The 20,962-nt window shown below is 43.7% G+C and overlaps 1 protein-coding gene across 2 annotated transcripts in view; it reads left to right on the plus strand.

Moving 5' to 3' along the window:
* Positions 1 to 632: 632 nt before the first annotated feature.
* Positions 633 to 20,962, plus strand: part of CSMD2 (CUB and Sushi multiple domains 2) — a 1,007,626-nt gene continuing 987,296 nt past the window's right edge. For both annotated transcript variants that reach the window (XM_072610105.1, XM_072610106.1), the window contains exon 1: positions 633 to 1,206. In XM_072610105.1, the coding sequence (XP_072466206.1) occupies positions 1,059 to 1,206 (148 nt within the window). In that variant the 5' untranslated portion in view covers positions 633 to 1,058. The remainder of the gene's footprint in view (positions 1,207 to 20,962) is intronic.

Here is a 20,962-nt window from a genome sequence, read left to right on the forward strand (position 1 = left end):
CCTCTGCAGAAAGTATGGGAGAAAAGGAGGGAAAAGGTGGACAGAGACTCAATCTTAGCAACAGCCCCCTGCCCTCTCCTCCTTCCATCCCCCTCCCGACAACACCTTTCGGAAAAGAGACATCCCTTCTTGTAGATAACCTCCTAGGTCCAAGGGATAAGTTCAAAACCCCTCAGCCTCGATGGCTTACAGACCTAGACACTGTCCTCTCCCTGTCCCTCCCCCCGCCCCCCACAGCTCACCCCCATCTCCATCCAGACTGGGGGAGAGTATGCTGATTTCTTTCCCAGACAGCATTTGTAATTATTAAATAGTGTGCGTAAGTCTATGTATGTGTAAATGTGTGACTATGTACCTATATGCGAGTGTGAATGTGAATGAGTGGGTGACTGCAAATGTGAGTATAGATGAGTGTGTGAATGAGTGCATAGGTGAGTGTGTCAACGTGTGTGTGTGCGTGTGAATGTGAGTGCGGGCGAGTGTGTATATGTGTGCTTGCGTTTATCAGGAAGATTTAAGAAATGGAAATTATCCTCTATGGCGGGGGGGCCGGAGGGGGAGGCTGAACTTGAGAAGAAACCGGTTCATTTTAAAACAAATACGAATAAACAACCCTTAAGACGTAATTTGTGGTTTATTGTGTGTGTTGGGGGGGAGGGGGTAGCGGCGCTGATAAGGTAGGAAAGCCCTATTGCAGTTTTCCCCTCTTCCAGCCCCGTCCCCTCCGATGCTCCCCCTCCCAGAGTGGGGAAGTGGAAGGTGGGTGGGGGGCGAAGCAGGCTCAGCGAGTGATTAATCCCCGGGATAATAAAACTCCCCTTTCCCCGGGGACCCTTCGCCGCTGATCCTGCAAAGCTCGATTGGAGAGAGTCATTTTCAGAGAGCGGAGCCCTCCTCTCCCCGAGCCAGCGGAGACTTGGTTCATTCCAGCCGCAGCAGCTCAGGGCTTCCACGTATTAGGGATTTTTCCGAGCAGAAAAAAAGCTCTCTCCTGACCTCCTTTCTCCTCCTCCGCCCGGTCGGAGCCTCAGCCTTCCTTCGCCGAGCCCGACACGGCCATGAAGCCCTTGTCGGGATGGGAGCCCAGGGGCTGCGGCGGCCCCTATCCGAGTGTGCGAAGCGAATCCGGGATGAGGGCTCCCATGAAGGCTGGAGGGAGCCGCCTGCTGCTCCTGTGCTGGGGGCTGCTCACCGCCTCGGCCACCGGTAAGTGCCAGTCTAGCCCCGGGCTGCGAGCTCCGCTGCGCTCCCAGCCCTGGCGCGCCGCACCTCTCCGCGCCGTGCCGCCCGGCAGCCCTGGCCCCGGCCCCGGCCCCAGCCCCTGCTTCGGAAGCGCAGCGCAGCCACCAGACCGGGACTGCGTGCAGGGCGCACCCGGGACCTGGCTTCGGTGCCGCTGCCGCCTCCGGGGCTTCTCCCCGGATAAACTTTCCAGGATCTCCCGGCTCCTCCGGGCCTCAGTCGGGGGAAATGCCCCTTGCTAGCGCCCGGGCCCCCTCCCTCCCGGGGTTATTTTCACCGCCTCGAGGACCCTGCTTTGCAAAACAAAACAAAACAAAACAAAACACGTCTCTGGGCTTGGGCGCGCTGGGAGAGCCAGGATGGGGGCGAACCCCGTCGATTCCGGGCTCTGCCTGGCTCTTTTCTGCCCCACCCCCCTAACCGGTTTCTCGGGAGCTCAGCCGGCGCCCGGAGCGGGCTGAGCTCCCCAGAGCCGGCTGGAGGCTTTTGCCGGACCCCTTCCCCGACGCCCTGGCCTCCTGGCCCTGCCTGGCGGGGTCTGGGAAGCCACCCAGCATGTTAAATAAACTTCCTCGCCACGGCCCAGCCCCGGGAAGGAGCCTTACTCCCATCCGTTCCGTTTTCCATCCCCTTACCCTGGTACCCCCAGAGCCTTGCAGGTGCCTTCGGGGGTTGCCAACGGTCTGGGGGCGCTCTGGCGGGGTGGAGGGAGTGTCAGTGAAGACTTTATCCTTGATCTACAGCCTGGGGAAGGAAAGGAGGTGACTGCTGGGGCGATGCCCTGCTCTCTCCTGGGCTGCCGGGCGGGCGCTGGGGCGTCGGGGGAGAAGCGGCTTAGCCCGCGCCTCGCCTTCCCCTCCCCCAGCGTGGAGCTCTCCCCCTCAAAGTGCCCTTTCTCACTGCCTGCAGCAAATGCTCTTTCTGCGCGGCAACACCAGCAGCTGTGAAGGGACTTTGTTTCAGGCTCAGTCTGGCGAGGGAGGGGGCTGGGGTGAAGGGATATTGGGGAGGAAAAGAGGAGGGGAGCCCTTTGGTGTCCCCAAACTTTGTCCGTAGCGGTGATGCCAACCTGATATCCTTATATAAGGCATCCCTAATCGAAGAGAGTGGAGCGCACTGACCAGCACCAACACTTAGGTTAGAGAGACTGAACAGATTTGGCATCTCAACCCCTTCCACTCTCCCACCCCCCTTCATATCTAAGTCTGGAGACATCGTTCTGACCCTAGCTGAAAACCTCTGATTTTCCTGGGCCATATCAGCGTGTTTTTCTGCAGCAACATTTCCGTTACCCTAAGGCTAACTGGATCCCTTCCCTAGGGGGTTGGTGAGAAATCCCTTAGATGGGTACAGAGGTTAGGGACCTGGACTTCTCTGGGGCAGCTGAACCATGTCAGATTCCTCCATGCTCTGGTTTCTTCTGGGAGTGTTAGTTTTCTTCCTTGGGTTTCTCTAACGAGTTTTCCCAACTTAACAATGCCAGGTACCCTCCTCCAAGCCCCAACCCTAGCCCCGCCCAGAACTGGCTTGCTCTTTTCCCGCAGAGGCACAACGAGGTCTTTCCCCTGATAGTTGCCTCTACTTCCTCCTGTTTCTAACAGTGACCATCTAGTTTAAGTTATGACTGCCCTCCTCTCTTGCCAGCTGGGAAGCGAGGATTTCATTCCGGGCAGAGGACAGAGGGACCTTCATGGCCTTCCCTCCTCAAACTCTCTCTCCCAAAGAATAAGAGAATGGTCCGCAGAAAACCCAGTAGCAATGGGGCCTTTAGTTCCCTAGTCATTGAGTCCTGCAGCATGTCACTGGGTGGGCTTTGGGGTTGGGGGGCATGAAGAAGTTGATTGATTCAAGAGACCCAAGGGGATAGAATCTTCACTTTCATCTTTTACTGGTGGCCACTGGCTTTTCAGCTAGTACTTTGCCCAGGACTTTTTTTTTTCCTTCTGCGACTCCAAGCAGTAATGACTCGCATTACCCAGAGAGTGGCACCAGAGCTGTATGCATCGCTGTGCCTGCCGGCTTTGGCTCCCAGAACCGAGCTTCCCTCCTGGTTACACACTCACAGTATACAAGCACATAAGGGGCTGCTTGCAATTTCTGGGCCAGTAGCCCAGGGGCACCCAGCCTTTCCAAGGAGACCTCGCTGGGGCCGAGATCAGGTGGCTTACAGCACTTTAGTACTGTATAGATGCTGAGACCCAACCCTCTCGTTGCAGTTGCCAGATTAGCTCTCCCTGCAATCACAGGGAGTGGTTCTGCAAGACCCTGATGGACTGTTTGAGAGATGTAGGGGCTAGAATTTTCTTTCCCTTGAACATGACACACCCCTAGAGAAGGAGAGAAGGGGCAGATCCCCGGAAAAACTTTCCCTTGCCAAGTCCCTGGGGTTTCATTTCTGTGGAGAAGCATTGGCCGGCAAAAGACTGCTGCAGTCCAGGAAGTTCCGGTGGGGAGAATGACTTCTAAGGCCGATCCTCCGGCTTTTCTTTGTCTTTTCTCTTCAATCATTCCCCACTGAGCTTTGAGATTTTTTACCAGTGCAGTAAATAGTGTCCCTACGATGAAATGGGTTACTAATGGGTGGATTGAGTTATTTTGAGCAAGTCACTTTGGGGAAATTGAGTCTCTAAATTTTGTCTAGTGAATGTCAGCTAGCTTGAAAGTTACTCAAGATCTAAAACTCTACCTGCTTTCTCTCCCCAATTGGAATTTCCAAATCCTCGCAGCTCGGCCCTAGAGCTGTGTGACCTTGGGTAAGTCCTTTCCCTTCCTCTGAGTCTCAATTATTTTTTCATTTGTAGAGTGAGGAGGTCAAACTAAATTATCTGAAGTCTCTTTAGCTCTGACATTCTGTTCTGGTTTCTATGATGGGGAAAGGGGAAGTTTTTTGTTTCTTTCCTTGTGTTTTTCTTTTTTTCTATTTCACAACCTCAGCCTAAGTTCTATTAGTGATTCAATTTAATTGTGATTTGTACAGAACAAGAGTCCTAAATCTAGATTGCCCGTATCTCAAGTCATATGTAACCCAATCTCCCTTTATTCACACGATTGTAATCAGATTGACAAGTCCTTGTGAAAAGAACCACTGATCTGAATGGTAGAGATACAAATAGATGAAGTGATAGACACTTGAAAAATTCCAGATTCATGAATTTTCTGACCTGGAAGGAGTCTCAAAAGCCCTCTATCTAGTCTAATGACCACCTAACAATGTCCCTGGCCATCCAGCCTCTGCTTAAAGCTCTTCAGAGGTGGGGAACTCTCTCCTTAAAAAGGAAAAGTTTTTGATTTGCTCAAGTCAACTAGTGATTAAAGAACTTTGTTGACCTCAGGAAAATCATGTCAGAAAAATCCAGTCTCAGGACCCTGGACAAGCCACTTATCCTGTCTACCTTGGTTTCCTCATCTATAAATTGGGATAATCATAACATCTAGCTGCCAAGGTTGTTATGAGGATAAAATTGTATTCATAAAGCAGTTTGTAAACCTTAAAACACAACATAAATGTGCTTTAACATGGTATAAATATAAATAAGGGCTCACTTATTATTTGTGAGCTCCATTTAGTCAGATTCAACAAGCATTTATTTACTGAGCACCTACTTGGTGAAAATCACTGCGCTAGCCACTGGGGACAAAAAGCTAAAAATCATTCCCTCTTGATAGAAGGGAGGGCAGGCTGAGGGAAGGGGTAATCAGAATGCATGGAGTCTTGGGTGGGGGGAGGGGAGAGATGGGGAGAAAATTTGGAACTCAAAATATTGTGGAAGTGAAAAATAAATTTTAAAAAAGAAAAAAAATCACCCCCTACTCAAAAGGTGCCTACATTCTACTGTAGGATATGACATTAAAATAAGCTTAATAAATTTCAAATAATTTGATGAGGGAGAAGGTAGTATTACCTTGGGAGATCAGGAAAGGCATCCCATAGAACGTGACACTTGAAGTTATCTTAGAAGGAATCTCAAACTTCTAAGAGGTAGAGATGGCAAGGGAGTATGTTCTAGGCATAGAGGAGAGTCTAGGAAGAATTAGGTCTGATTTCTATATAAACTAGACTATAGTAAATCAGAAGTCAACTTTTAAAAAATCACTGTCAAAAGATGGTATTTTAGAAAAGTCCGTGTGAGGAATGTGTACATACTGAAGCAGAGAAGATGCTTAGCCTGTGCAATATATGGAATGTAACTGAGAACCAAGCTCTTCCTACCTCTAACATCAGAGTTGGGTATGAGTGATATGGGGTGCATCAAGGACTGGAATCACAAAGATCTGGATTCAAATCCCACTCCTAGCAATGTCACCATTGGGGAAAAAATCACTCAACCTCTTGGACCCTCAGTTTTCTTCTTTGTCAATTAGGAATGATGATATTCATGGTAGCTCCTTGCTGGGGGAGTCAAAATGTGGTAATATGTCACATGTGTCTTGGAAAATTAAAGCATAACAAAAATGTCAGTTAAACAGTAGGTTATTTTAAAAGCTGTGCCCCTAATTGGGAGGAGGTGAAGTGACAAACCAGGAAAGTTACTGGGTTAGGAGTCTCCAAAGCAAAGGTTCTTTACCGGGAGTCAATGAACATAAATCTTTTTTTTTTTCTAACTGTATTTCAATATAATTGGTTTCCTTTGTAATCCAATTTATATTATTGTTTGCATTTAAAAACATTATTCTGAGAAACGGCATAGGCTTCATCAATCCATGACATCAAACAGCTTGAGTTCTAATCCTTGCTCTAAACCCTCAGAGAAGGATTGGGTGCAGCCGCCATCTATGGCCTGCTTCTTTGACTCTGTACTGGGTTTTGTAATTCCTACCTAGTCTTCACTTCTTTCCGTTCCTTTTTATGAGAGGTGGTGATTGGTTTAGTCTATTTCAATTCAAATCAGTTAAATTCAGTTCAACAGTCGTTAAGCACTTGCTGTGTGCAATGTAAAATGTACACTAGATGCTAGGGAAGATTTAGAAATGGGATATGATACCAATGGAAATAACAAATGCATAATTATTACATAACTGCATTAGAAGGGTGAAGTCCTATGGGTGAACAGGAAATGATAAATGGAGGAGGAACATTGAATTTAGCCTTTAAAGATAGGAAAGAATACAACAGGAAAAGATCAGAAAGGAAGGGCATTCCAGGAATAGGCAACAGTGCGAGTAGAGGTGTGGAGTCAGGAGAGTACCCAAGAGCAAAAATTAGTCGGCCCACATCAGTTGGAACATACAGTAAGTAGAGGAGAGTTTATATAAGGAAAGGAAGGGTAATGTTTAATACCATGGACAGAGGGCATTCCAGGAATTGGTAGCCATGTGAGCAAAGCTGTGGATTCAGGAAAGTTCTCAGGAACAGAAGTTAGTTTTCTTTGTCTGTAAGCTTAGACTGAGTAGACAGGAATGTGAGATAAAACCAGCAAGCTGAGGCTGAGCAAGGGCCTTTAAAACCATTTTTGTGCAGAGAAGTTATATGGCCAGATCTGCTTACAACAAAGATGAGTTTCGCAGCCTTGTGAAGGCTGGATTAGAGTGAGGGACAGAGAGGGAAGATGGTAAGAGGCAGTGCAAGGAGCCCTGGAGTTGGAGTTAGAGGAACTTAGTTCTAAACCCAGCTCTGTCACTTAATAGATGTGTGACTTTAGGTAAGTAACTCAGTCACTTTGAGATTCAGTTTCTTTTTTTGTAAAATTAAGAGGCTGGATTAGATTATATTTAGCATCATAAATAGATTTCAAGCTGGAAGGGACCTCATAGGTCATGTAGTCTTAACTCTTTCATTTTACAGATGGGGAAACTGAGCGCCACAGAGATGAAGTGACTTGACCAAGGTCACATAGTTAGTCAATAACAGAGTGGGGATTAAAACCCAGGTTCAATCTCAGATGCTCTGTCTTTAGAATTGTCACTCTCCTGTTTGCACTACCCTACTGACTTTAATATCCCTTCCAGTTATAATTCTGTATTCCTGTGTTCCTAATGTGCAGGCTAGAAGACCTTTTAGGAGTCTTGGTTTTGTCCAGGATGAAGAAATCACTTCTTTTTGACAAAGAGGGGCCACTGCCATTAGAGATCAGTTCCTCTCCTTTTCTCAACACACACACATCAATCAATGCACCAAGGATCCGTGATTACTCCCGGTGTTGCAAAGCCACCCACCCACAAGCGTAGACCTTAACCTGTATAATGTAGAATCTTAGAACGTTATCTGTAGTTCAAAGAAATCAAATTACACAGCTACTAGGTATCAGAGGTAGGATTTGAACCCATGTCTTCCTGAGTAGAAATCCAGTACTTTATCTGCTATACCAGGGTGACTCTCATATATACCATTATGGCAAATATTATGAATTGTGTCTTTTATATTACAGACAACTCTCACTTTATGTAAATTTGCATTATACAAATTTGCCTTTATGAAAAGATTTCTGAAAGAAATCCATATTCCTCCCCCCAAAAAACCCAACACTTTACTATATAGTACTGTGCTCTGTCTCTGCTCCTCCCCCTTGGCTCTAAAGCTACTCTCTAGTCCCATCAAAAAAACAAAACAAAACAAAAAAAGAAACAAAACAAAAAACCCAAAACAAAAACAAAGCCTAAAAAAAAAAAACCCTCCAAGTGAAAGCAGAAGAATGTTTAGAGAGACCCTCACAGTATGGGGGTGGGTGGGGATGACTTGAGACTCTGAATGCTAAAAGAGATCCTTGCCCCACTCCACCCACCTGTCCATATGCCTAACCCTGAGTGTCTGTGTTCCATCAGTCAGTGCTTGAGTATTGGGTGTCTGAGTCTGTCTGGCCCTGTCCTCAAGGCTCCAGTTCTTTTTTGTCTATGTCAGTGTCCAGTCCCCAGGTGTCTGCCCTCGTGTTCTTTCCCAAGCAGGGTGCTTCTCCTTCTGCTCTCACTCCTATGTCCCTGGTTCCCACAGGGGACCTGTGTTTGTCTTTCAGTCTCCCTTTCTCTCTCCCTTCCCCATGTCCATGGGCAAATTGGAATTAAGTACAAATCCCTTTATGTGCAGGTCTTCTGTCTACTTAGGCAAAGTGAGGGAGAACTGCCTGTATGTCTTATATAAAAAGCACAATTATTGCTGGAATATCTCCCGTGAAAAGTTTGGTCTAGAAATACAAAAGTTAGAAAATTTTAAATCCTAGAATCTCTAAACTGAAAGAACCCCTAGTGAGTATTGAATCCAACCCATTCTTGAAGCATGAATCCCTTCTTACAACGTCTCCTACAAGTCATCATCCAACATCTGCTTGGAGACCTCCAATGGTTAAGAACTCTGTGTCTTACAAAGAAACCCATTCCTTTGTTGGTCAACCTTAATCATAAATTCTTCTTGCCCATAAGTCTTTTGTTCCCCCTTTGTAATAAATGCAACAACAAATTCAGCCAGGGATTCAAAGATGAAAGGTGACATATTCCTTGCCCTTAGGAAGTTTACGATCTAATAGATAAAACATCCTATCTCTTTGGCAGCCTTTCACATATTTAAATGCCCCATTCAGCTATATCTTCTTCAAGGTAAACATTCCCAGTTCCTTCAACCAATCTTTTTGTTTCTTAAACATCAGCCCGTTCAGCAACTTGATAATCCTCCTCTGCCTCCAATAAGCCAATTAAGTTCAATCTTAAAATTTTCTGACAAGTGCACCATACTAGAGAACTATTGCCTCTGTCATTTGGGACACTTGATTTTTCTTATTGAACACACTACCGTCCTATTAGCTTCTCTGATTACTTTGTCATACTATTGATTTCTGTTAAGCTTGAAGTTCACTAAAAAATCCACACAACTTTTTTTTCATGAGTTACTGTCAGGCTTAGTCTCTCCATCTTGTGCTTCTTTGGTTGATTTTTTGAACCCACATGAAGGACTTTACATTTATTCTTATCTCGTTCTCTTAGTTTATTCTGTATATGACCAACAGATTTAACTGCCTGTACCTTAGAACACCTTATCCAGTATTTTCTTAAAAAGTTGGAATGAGAAGGCAGAGCTTAGAGCAAACAAATAAAGTTTAGACCTCCCTATGATCTCTGTTCTTGTATCGCTACCTCTCTTTGTGTTTACCCAACCTGTCTTATTTACTGAAGTGAAGTCTCTGGATTGCCCTTAGGGGTTCCTTTATTGTTACTGACCCTTGCTTGTTTACTTGGTTAATGACCAGAAATTTCCCCTCGGAGTCCTCTGTGTTTACTAAACCACAGCTTGTTTACTGAGTTAACCCCCTCCCACTGTCTCTAATGGCCCCCAGCCACTGGTCCTTTTAGCCTGTAGAGATCTTTTTAGATCTCAGTTCTGTGCTAGTTATGCCTCTTAATTTCTCGTTTCCCATCTGCAGACCTCATAAGACCTTCATCTCAGTCAGTGGTTCCCATCCTTTAGGTCCCCACATTATGGTAGCTGGACTATGCTTTCTCTTGAATATGACAATTAACCAGAATAAAAAGCTACTAGAGGCTCAGCACTGCTTTTAAATGAACTTGGATTTTATTAATCAAAATGACCTCTATATGCATTTGAAAAAACAGCAGTACCTATATAATTTATTCCTCTTCTGAAGGTGTGTTTGCTTATTTATTGCACTGAGTCACTTAATGAGATGGCTGGTGTACTAATGGATTCAGCTCTCCCTCCCTCCCTAAGGGTGGAAGGCCCACAGTTAGGAACAACTGATTCAGTTCGTTTGCATTTATTAAGCTCTTTCTACTGCCAGGCTGTGTGCTAGAGGCTGCAAGTACAAAGACACAGAAGAAGCACTATTTGCCCTCAAGGAAGTTATAGATTGGGGGATGAGGGGAACTGAGAGTAATACCATAGATATGCAGATGGACAGAAAGTGTTAGGGGGCAGTTTCCAGAGGAAGAGAACCCCAGCGGGAGAATTCAGGGAAACCTTCTGTAGCAGCTCAGGATTCTGCAGGGAGGGTGTGAAGAGAGAGTGTGTGCCAGGCAAGGGGTTCAATTAGTACCCCCCAAGTTAAGGGGTTCAGCCTGGGCAAAGCCTTGGAGACAAGAGATGAGATGTCTTTTAGGAGGTGCCTCAACTAGGTCAGCTTGACTGGAATGGAAAATGCATGAAGGGAATAACATGAAATAAAACTGAGAAACAGACAGGAGTAATGCTGTGGAAGGGGGCTCTAAATGCTAGGAAGAGTTTCTATTTTAACCTAGAGGTGATAACGAGACTCTCAAGATTTTTGAGTAGGAGAAAGAAGTTAGAAATATCAATTTTAGAGCAGAGTGGGGGATGAATTGGTGAGGGAGAGCCTGGAAATAGAAAGACCAATTAGGAGACCATGGTAATTGTCTATGCAAGAGATAAGGGCTTGAACTAGGATGGAGGTTGTGGGAGTAGAGAAAGCATAAGGATTAGAGAGATGTGAGGGTAAAGTCCCTAACCAATGGCAATTGATAAGATCTCAGGGTGGAGGGCTAGGGAAGAGGGGAGGTTGACTAAGGAAGACTCCAACATCTTGGTTAAAAAAAGAAGTTACCAGCACTGGACCAAAAATAAAAAATAAAAAGCTCACCCTCATTCTTAGCCAACCCACTAGAAAATTCTCAACAGGTTGCCATCCTTAACCAATTCTCTTAGAGTACCAACATCTAACCAGAGATGAATCTCCTCCATTGTATTATGTTACCATGGAACTTCTTTTTTCCCTCCCAGAGGGGACTGAAAAGACTCTGCACCTACCCTTCCTTCTGTTGAAGGTAACACCATCATTCTAGCTACGTAGGTTCAGAACTTCAGAATAATCCTCAACTCTTCCCTATCCCTCAAAACAATATCCAATCAGTTATGTCAATTCGGTCTTCACAACAGTGAGTGTAGGAGAGAAGAGCAATCAATGCTACTCAAAGTCTCAAAAGAAGTCTTTACTATATGGATTAGGGAAGTTTGAGTGGAAGGTGACCTTTGGGTTGGGCTTTAGGTTGAATTTAACAGGGGAAGAGGAGAGAAACCATAGGAAATGTAGTAGGGATAGAGAAGAACATGCAGGGGGACAGAGAGTAGTTTAGATCTTTAAGAAAAGGCTTAAAAAGGGAGGGTGGTGCCAGCAAGAACGCTTAGCAGATGAGAATTTTGAGTGTGGCAGGGTTCAAGAAGGAATTATCTCCTTAGATGGATGGGTCCAATGAAAACTTTGGCTGCTTCAATAGCCCTTTGTAACTAAGAGAGGGGAGAGTCCATTGGAAGAACACTTCACTCAATCTAGTTAAAGATCAGTTGAGTGGAATCCTTAATTTACTATATTTGTTCAAAACTCTGGTGTTAGAAGAAGTGACAAATAATGCCCAATCACTCCCATATTGAGGAGCTAGCAATATAACCTCCGCCTCCTTGCTAATTGTGTGAATTCAAACAGGTTGCTTCCCTTCTCTGTGCCTCTATTTCCTCATCTGTAAAGTAAGGGTATCAGGGTAGATGACTTAAGATCTCTCCCAGTTCTGACTTTCTTTAAGTCTATGAAATTGATAAGGGTGTGCCTCAGTATATACTTGTACTTATACATATACAGATATACTTACCTCAATCCCCTGTACCTTTTTCAGATCCAACCAGACACATTCATAGTGATGGCGCCAAGGTCCAGCCAGATTACAACTTCATTAAGATTTATTTATGGTCATTAGAATGGATGTATATAGGGAGGGACATTGACAAATTCATTGTATTTTATCTGTTTTAAGATGTAGTCTAAAAATTTATTTCTTCATTTTTAATTCATATCTTTTGTTTTTATATCACTTATATTTTCTAATATATCCTTCCTCTTTCCCTTTTTCAGAGAACCATCCCTTAAAACAAAGAACAAAAATAAGGGGAAAAAATTTCAGAAAAATTAGCTAACATTTCAGTCAAATATAACACCATATTTGTTTTCCACAACTGTAGTCCTCTGTCTCTACAAAGAAGGGGAAGGGTTGCATCCTCATAACTGTTCTTTGGGGTGAAAATTAGTCATTAAATTTCATAACATTCAGTTTTGATTAAATTATTATTGCTTCCCTTTGTACTGTAGTCATAGTGTATATTATTTCTCTGATTTTCCTTACTTCACTTTTTATCAGTTCATATAAATCTTCCCGTTTTTCTGTATTCATCATATTTATTGTTTCTTATGGTAAAATAACACTTGTGTGTGTATGTGTGTGTGTGTGTGTGTGTGTGTGTGAGAGAGAGAGAGAGAGAGAGAGAGAGAGAGAGAGAGAGAGAGAGATGTTTAGCTATTCCCCAGTCAATGCACATTTATTTGGTTTCCTTTATTTCCTACCACAAAAAATAATAATGCTGATATAAATATTTTGATATACATGGACCTTTTAATTTTATCTGGATCAAAAGAGTATGGATATGTTCATAAATTTTAAACATTATTCCAAATTGCTTTTGAGAACAATTGGACCCATTCACACTTCCACCAACAGTGAATTAGTATGCCTGTCTTTTCACAACCTCACCAACAATGAACATTCTCATTTGTTATCATCATTGCCAATTTGCTGGGTGAGAGGTAAAACTTGGGAGTTATTTTGATTTATTTTTCTCTTATTATTGGTGATTTGGAATGATATTTCACATGTTTATTAATAGTTTACCATTCTTTTGTGAACTTAGTTCATATCTTTTACCCATTTATCCATTTTGGAATCACTTTTATTCTTATAGAGATATTAGTGTTTATTTTCAGCAACAAGACTCTTTGTCACAGGAGGAATTTGAGCAGAGACTTGAGGGTTCTCTGTCAAGCATACTGTCTAAGTGCTAGGCTACCTTAAGTGGGAGGTTGGGCTAGTGAACTCTGTTAGTCCAGCTCTGAAGTTTTAGAGTTCTAAGATTTTCTCTGAGTTAGCTGGGGAAGACATTTCCTCCCAAGTTTCTCAGTTATTAATGGGCCCCAGCTAGAAGCTTCCCATTCCTTTCCTGGTCTCCCATTATTCCCACTCTTCAATGCCATCTCTGTTCCCAGAGCTCTATTCATATAGAGTGTTTTAACCCCAAAGGAAGAGTATTCCTGGTGTGGAGAACAACCAGTAAAAAAAATGGAGTTTCATGTGTTAAGAACAAAAGGAAGCCATTGTAGCTAAATCTTAGAATACCTAGAGAGAAGTAAAGTGTAAGAAGACTGGAAAGGTAGGAAGGGGTCAGGTTGTAAAGAGCTTTATATGCCAAATTGAGCATTTTATATTTAATCCTGGAGGTATTAGGGGGTCATTGGAGTTTATTGAGTAGGGGGAGTGACATGGTCAGACCCGTACTGTAGTAAAACTTAAATCTCCAGCTGAGTGAAGGATAGATTAGACTAGAGAGAGACTTGAATAAGTAGATCAACTCGAAGGCTATTGCCATAGTCCAGGGTTGAGATGACAAGATCCTTAATTGGGGTGTCTGCCTTACCAGGATGAGTTAAGTGAAAGAGACTTATATGACAGATTCTGTGAAGGTAAAAATAAGAGGGCAAGAGATTGGATATATGAAATAAGTGCTAGTGAAGAGTCTAGAATGACCCAGGTTTTGACACAGGGAAACTAGGAGGATGGTGGTGTCCTTGATTATAAAAGGAAATTTGGGTAGAGAGGAGAGCTTTCAGGGAAAGATGAGGAGTTCTATTTTGAACATTTTGTTTTTGATGCCTACAAAGCATCCCAGAGATGTCTTGGAAGACTGGAGTTTAGGAGAGAGACTAGGATTGGCTATGTGGAGCTGGAAATCATCTGTGTATAGATATAATTGAACCTGTGGGAATTAATTAGAGGCAAGTAATGACTCAGCAGATAGAGCACTGGGCTTGGAACCAGTAAGATCTGAGTTCAAATTCAGCCTCACACACTAGCTGTGTGACCCTGGCAAGTCATTTATCCTTGTTTAGCTCAGTATCCTTAAATGTAAAATGAACTGGAGAACAAAATGGAGAGCCACTCCTGTATCTTTGCCAAGAAAACCTCAAAATGGGGTCACCAAGAGCCAGATATGATGGAAATGACTGAATGACAACAAAAGAAACTGATTAAAGCTAGGCCTTCTTAGGTCTTGCTCAAATCCATCCTTCCTATTTCCATTTGATCGGGTCCAACCACAGTTTACATAATTGTAACTTGAAATAGTGTAATTCGAATGCACGCAGTTACTTCAGGGGATTATTTGAAGGATTGTTCAATTTCTTGAGGATTATTTGAATCAGGACCTATCTGTTGACTACCAAGTCAGATAATAGAGGAGGAGAAAAGGAGGCCCAGAATTTCTTTCAGAGACAGCTCCAGTTAATGGGCATGACTTGGAGGAAGATCCAACGAAGGAGACTGAGAAGGATTGGTCAGACAGGTAGGAGAGAATCAGGACACAGACGTGTCTCAGAGTTTGATGCCTACTGGTGGACTTCAAGAAAGCAGGCTCACCACCAAGCCTCCATAAGATATTGAAGAAAGACTTGAATAGAGGATACTTGACCTTTATTTCTGCTTTTGTTCATGGAATTGTAGACACTGTGAACACTATGCTGACTGAATTAGCCAATGGGTTTAGGTTCTATGAGGACGGAGAGACCCCTGGATTGCTGATCATCACAGTGGTTTATTAGCCTTGCAGGGGAAGTTACAGGTGTGGGAATGACTGGGAAGTCCAGTTCGTGGCACAGTGGGGCACACATACATACACATATATACACATTTATACTAGCAGTAATCAAGGGGAGGGATTCGGGGTGGTGGTCAAATAGGAGGACAGAAAGCACTTTTCCCCACTGGGTCACAAGGAGTGTTCTTCCCACACACTGTTAGCACTGTGCCGTCTCCAGGTGGAAAATGGCCCTGTGCAACTGGAGCCTGGGCCTTTTATTCTTTCAGAGACGCTTATCAGGAGAGGGGGAGCCTCAGAACTCCCACCAGAAGCTATTCAAATGATGCTGGCATATCCCCTTTCAACAATTCGGCTTGAGCTTGCTGCCTGATCAGACGCAATGAAGGGGCAGGATCTGTTTCAATAAAGGAGGCACATTAGCTAATCCACAGATCATCTATGGCTAATCAATGGATCCTCTGGAGATGATCCAAGGACAATCTGGGACTAATCCAGAGAAGGTTTAATATTCTGTAAAGAGCCAACCTTTGGTGACTTTAGAACCTTGCAGTTGCCTAGTCAATATCCTTTATGAATGGGGAGATGTTTGTCCGCAGGAGAGGAAGTGCTGGCATTTTAGAAAATCAAATGTCACTGTGGTTTATTTTCTTCAAACTGTCCCATGAGGTCATAGGATCTTGGGATCATAAATTTAGAGCTGGAAGGGGCTTAGAGGTCATCTAGTCTATTCAACTCATTTTGAAGTCAGTGTGGCGTAGGGGCTAGAAAGCTAATGTTGAAGAGAGGAGGGGAAGGGAATAAGTTTTTATGTATATGGTACCTACTATGTGCTAAATAATTAAAAAAAACTTATCTCATTTGATTCTCACAGCAATCTTGGGAATAGATGCTTTTATTATCCCCAGTTTACAATTGAGGTAACTGAGGCAAACAGAGGTTGTGACTTGCCCAAGATCACACAGCTAATAGATGTCTGAAGCTGGATTTGAACTCAGGTCTTCCTGACTTTAGACCCTCTGCTTTATCCTTTGCGCTGCCAACCTACTTCTGACAAATACTGGCTGTGTGACCTTGGGCAAGTCACTTAATGGCTCAATTCTCTGGGCAACTCTTTAAGACTGTTAGTTACAGAAAAGTTGCCAACCTGCATCTAAGAGTTTAGTTAGCTACACCAACAAAATAGTAAGTTTAGTCCTTGTCCCTTAAGATCTATCACTGCAGAGTGACACTACTTTCTAGGGGTGCTTTAAAGGGTATTTGGGGAAGGGGGACCCCTGAGGTCCCTTCCAATTCTCAGATTCTGTGATTTTCTTTGTTTACAGAGGGTGAAACAGCTTGCTTAACTTGGCAGCTTCTACTCAATATCTTATTAGCCCCTAAAACTCAACCTACTTCAGTTATTGAATTCCTGCAGTTAGTGCCCTTCTTTGGGTTAATTGTCTTCAGAAGGATGCTGTAAAATTCCCATGTGTTTCTTGGAAGCGATAATCCATGAAACCATGAACACCCAGTCTTGGGTATTGTAGAATGTTATCCACATAGCTAACTGTTTCTGTGGGAAAAAAAACCAGAACAAAACAAGGTTTTAAAAACCTAGTTGTAGGGAAGGCAGACTCCCTGATTAATTAATTGATTCTTTATTCACTCATCTGTTTGAGATTTTCCTGAGCACCATCCTCAGCTCTATACAAGAAGAGAGAAAACCTGATTATGTCTCTAGGAACTTAAAGTCCATGGGTAGGATAATATATGGATTGTGTAACGCCCCAATGGGAGATTTTTGGGGTCTTTCTCAAATAACACTCATTTTCCTTGTGGCTAAAGCTGGGCTTGCCCCATAGGTTTCCTGTCCAGTAGTCAGTAGTAGTCAGGATTGCTTCCAGACCCAAGGCAGAAATGTTGTAGACATGAGGGCATAAAGTCAGAACCCAGAAATTCTAGGGAACGACCAGCTTAAGGTCTGTTTAGGCTTCTGTTCGTATAGAATATAAGCCTCCAACCTGGGAAAACAGTAACTATTTCATGTTTGTTTTTCTCCTTACCTTCTTGGTCCCAAAAGAATAGGAATTGGACCTGTTATTTCATTGGTATGAATGTGAGGAAACTGTACCTGTCTTAGTGAGTTGCCTAGAGCCTTGAATGGTTAAGTGATGTACTCAGGGTCACACAGTCAGTATTTCTCAAAGGCAAAACTCGAACCCAGTTTCTCCTGGCTACAAGGCCAGCCTTCTGTCCACTATGCCACATTGCCTATATAGTAGTTTAATTAATAAATGTTTGTTGAGTAAATGAAATCTGGGGCTCAACATTTGTCTGAAATTGAACCTTTGCTACGGCCAGCATAAAACTTCTAAAAGTCAAGGCCTCAAGAGCTGAATTCAAGAATTTGAAAGGCTATCCTATTGGATAGCTAAGTGATGCAGTGGATAATAATGCCACAGCCAGAGTCAGGAAGACCTGAGTTCAAATTTGGTCTCAGACACTCACTAGCTGTGTGACCCTGGGCAAGTCCCTTGACCTTGTTTGCTTCAGTAAAATGAGCTGGAGAAGGAAATGACAAACCATTCCAGTATCTTTGCCAAGAAAATCCCAAATAGGATCACGGAGAGTCAGACAAGACTGAAATGTCTGACTAGCAAGTGTAAGAAGAATTCAACGGTTTTTCTTGGACCTAGAGGGTAGTACTATGAGTGCTAAGTAGAAGTTTCAAAGAGGCAATTCTAGTTTTGATATAAGGAGAAAAAAAACTTGGATTAATTAGAGCTTCCTCAAAATGGAATGGACTGTCTTGGGAGGTTGTGGGTTCCCACTCACTGGAAGTCTTTAGGAGGAAGCTGGATAGTTAGTTGTTGGGCATGTTGTAGATGCAATTCTTAGCCAGCAGTAATTGTACCAGATGACTGCTGGTAACTTGATAGCTTCCACTCAGGGTCCCATCTGCCCCTAATAATCAATCTGCCTAGATTATTGTATTTCCGTAATTAGTGCCCTTCTTTGGGTTAATTGTCTTCAGAAGGACTCTGTAAAATTCCCATTTGATTCCTGGAAGGGATGACCCATGAAAATATTAGCAAGAATTTAAGAGTTCCAGTTCTAAGAATCTCTATGTCCCTGCAGTTCTACATGCCTTTTTTTCCTTCTGATCTTCCTTTCTAAAACCCTTCCCTGTTACCTTCCACCATTATCAATCCCCCTAGATTCCTTTCCCTCTCGTTCTTTAGGACCCAGACCTCTGTGTTGCTTGGCAGGGGCATCCAGGGAAGCTGTTGAAATTAATCCCCAATGCTTTCCACCCTCCTTTAGGCCACCCTCCTGCCCACCCCAAATCCTCCCATTGGGCCCTTATGTAGACCTACATGCCTAGAGAAGAAGCCAGGATCCCAGATCTTACTTCTCCCTCTGCCCTTAGTGTGATTGTTGGCTCTTTGTCCCAGGTCCTCAGGACATTCCTCTGCATGCTGTGGTGTTAAAGAGGGATGATGGTTCATGGAGTTACCTCTGTCTCTTAGCTACCACACTGACACCTTCCCTAGACCTTCAATGCCTTTACCTAGAAAGATGACTGACAGTGGCATTCAAGGCCCTATGACATAGCAGATTGGTGGTGGTGAGAGGAATTGTTTAGGATAGGAAAGGAAATGTTGATGGCTCTGCCTCATCACACTGGCTAGCCCCAGTACTAAACTGGGTAGAGCCCAGGCCAGCCATCGAGGTGCCCCTGATGAGCTATGAGTTCCATAAACCCAGATGATATGGTAGTCAGAGAGATGGTTGAGTTTGAATTTTGGCTCTTATATTTAACTCACTCTGTGACCAAAGGCAAGTGAAGGAATGAAATCAGAGGCACATAATAGTTCTGTTATCTAAGAGCTGAGGTCCTTCAAGGACACAGGGTTACTTTCTTGCAGGGTCCTTATGAGTACAGTGCTTTGTAGCCTCTAAAGTATCATAAAAATGGAGGTGACTGTTACTGTTGTCCTGCCCTAGATTGGAGCTCCAGATGTGGTGGATGGAAGCCTTCCTGATTTACCTTCTGGGAAATTGCCAAGTTGAAGCCAAAGAAGGTTAGAGTTAAGCCAATGTTTCTGTTTTCTCCTTCTGATTCCACCATCAGTTTTTTCCTGAGCATGAAGAAACTGAATTTCTTTGCTCTGTGCCACTGCTCTCTCCTCTCCTCCCTGCCCCCCACAAAAATCTTCCCTCATTACCTTACTCAGCCTGGGTCTGGCACAAGGATATGTTGGAGAGCCCTCTACATTTAGTCCAGAATGGTCCTAACTGCCTTTCTGAGGAGTAACCCCAGCGTTTGGGAGAACTTGGCCTCCAGGAGAGCCCCTGAGTGCCCAGTTTATGAGAAACCTCATCATTTTTATTTCCTTGCCTTTTGTTGATGTCTTTGCTAAATAAATAGTCTGCAATTGGAAAGTCTGCCCTGTGAGAGCATCATCCATTACTGCCTAGCCGGAAGAGTCACTGCTAAAAATTGGCTGCTATTTCCAAGCTGGAAACATTTCTTCTTTGTGAAATATGAGAAAGGTGCCCTTGAAATTAAGGTTCTTGATGACTAATTCTGACTAGCTGTGTGGCTTTAGGCAAGTCTCTTGCCTTCTCTGGGCCTCAGCATTGTTTATAAATAAGGTGATTGGACTAGAGGGTCCCTAAGATTCTCTTCAAACACTGTCTGATTCTTAGGGAGTCAGTGTCTGTCATGGTACTATTATTTCAAGCTTCATATACCAGAACTTTGGATGCTGGTTTCTTGAGCAACAGAGGCACAGTTAGATTTTTCCTTTCCAGTGTGACCCAGAATAAAATAGATCTCATAAAATATAGATCCCTTCTACGAGGCAGGTTGCCCAAGGATAATGAAGGCAGCTCTCATCTCTCCTTGACATAGCTTCCTAATTGGTCTCCTTCCTTGCATTCTCCAAAGCCTTCTCTAGGGCATTCCAAAGACTTCTGAGGGCTGAGAAAGTGAAGTGTTGTGTCTTGGACAAGGACAGATAAATCATCTTTCACCTTAAACCTATCTTGCTTTCAAGCTTCCAATCCATCCTTCATATGACCACTTTTGAAGATTCCTTTCATCTATAGGTTGGACCAGATGGTCAATAAAGGTATTGCAGAGACCTCTTTCTTTGCTAGAGATCAGTACACTCAGAATCCAAAGATCCCTTTCTAATCTCACATCCTCTGTTTCTGTAATTCCCTCTGTCTGTGGAGGCTGCTTACCATTAGTCACTAAGTTTTGAAGCCTCAGAGTCTTCCTCAACTCTTCCTCCCTTCTTCACTCACCTTCCTTTATATATGTAATCTGTTGGAAAGTCTTGTAGACCTTTTTTGGATGCAACTGAGGTTAGTGACATGCCCAGGATCACACAGCTAGTAAGTGTCTGAGGCCTGATTTGAACTCAGGTCCTTTTAACTCTAGAGCCTGTGCTCTATCCACTGCTCCACTTAGCTGCCCCGTGTAGACTTTTCTTGTTCACCATTTCTCCCATATGAGCCCTTTTCTCCACTCCTATGATCATTGATCACTAGATCTTCCCAGCTAAAAACTACCCTTGCTTAGGCTTTCATCATCTCTTGAGCAGAATTTGCCCATGGCCATACAAAAGGTAGTAAAAATGAAATTTGAATCCAGGAAAAAAAATGTACATCTCTCTTTGTATTTTAAGTTTATCATTAAAGGGGTCATTCCCTGACTACTTCTTAAAGAGGCCTGTTCTGGGTGTTACCTCCCTCTGAGTACCTGGAAAAGGCCTAGCTTAAAGAGGCCAAGGTCTCCCATTGCATCCTGGGCCATCTCCAGTCATCCTGATGAATATCTGGTCACTGGATCCAGATGGCTCAGGAGAAGAAAGTGAGGCTGGTGACCTTGCATAGCCCTCCCTCACTCAACACAAAGTCAAGTGCAAGTCATGTCATCATTTCTCTGATGTCATGGTCTTCTTCGAAAATGAATTATGAAGACAACAACAACAAAAATAGCCTCCTGAATGTTCTCCCTGCCTCTAGACTCTCCCCTCTCTAATCCATATTTCACAAATCTGCACATCAATATTCCCCAAAACAAAGGTCTGACTGAGTCACTTCTAAACTCAGAAATCTTCAGTGTCTCCTCATGACCTC

This window comes from Notamacropus eugenii, chromosome 5, assembly GCF_028372415.1.
Source record: "Notamacropus eugenii isolate mMacEug1 chromosome 5, mMacEug1.pri_v2, whole genome shotgun sequence".
In the NCBI taxonomy this organism is placed as follows: Eukaryota; Metazoa; Chordata; class Mammalia; order Diprotodontia; family Macropodidae; genus Notamacropus; species Notamacropus eugenii.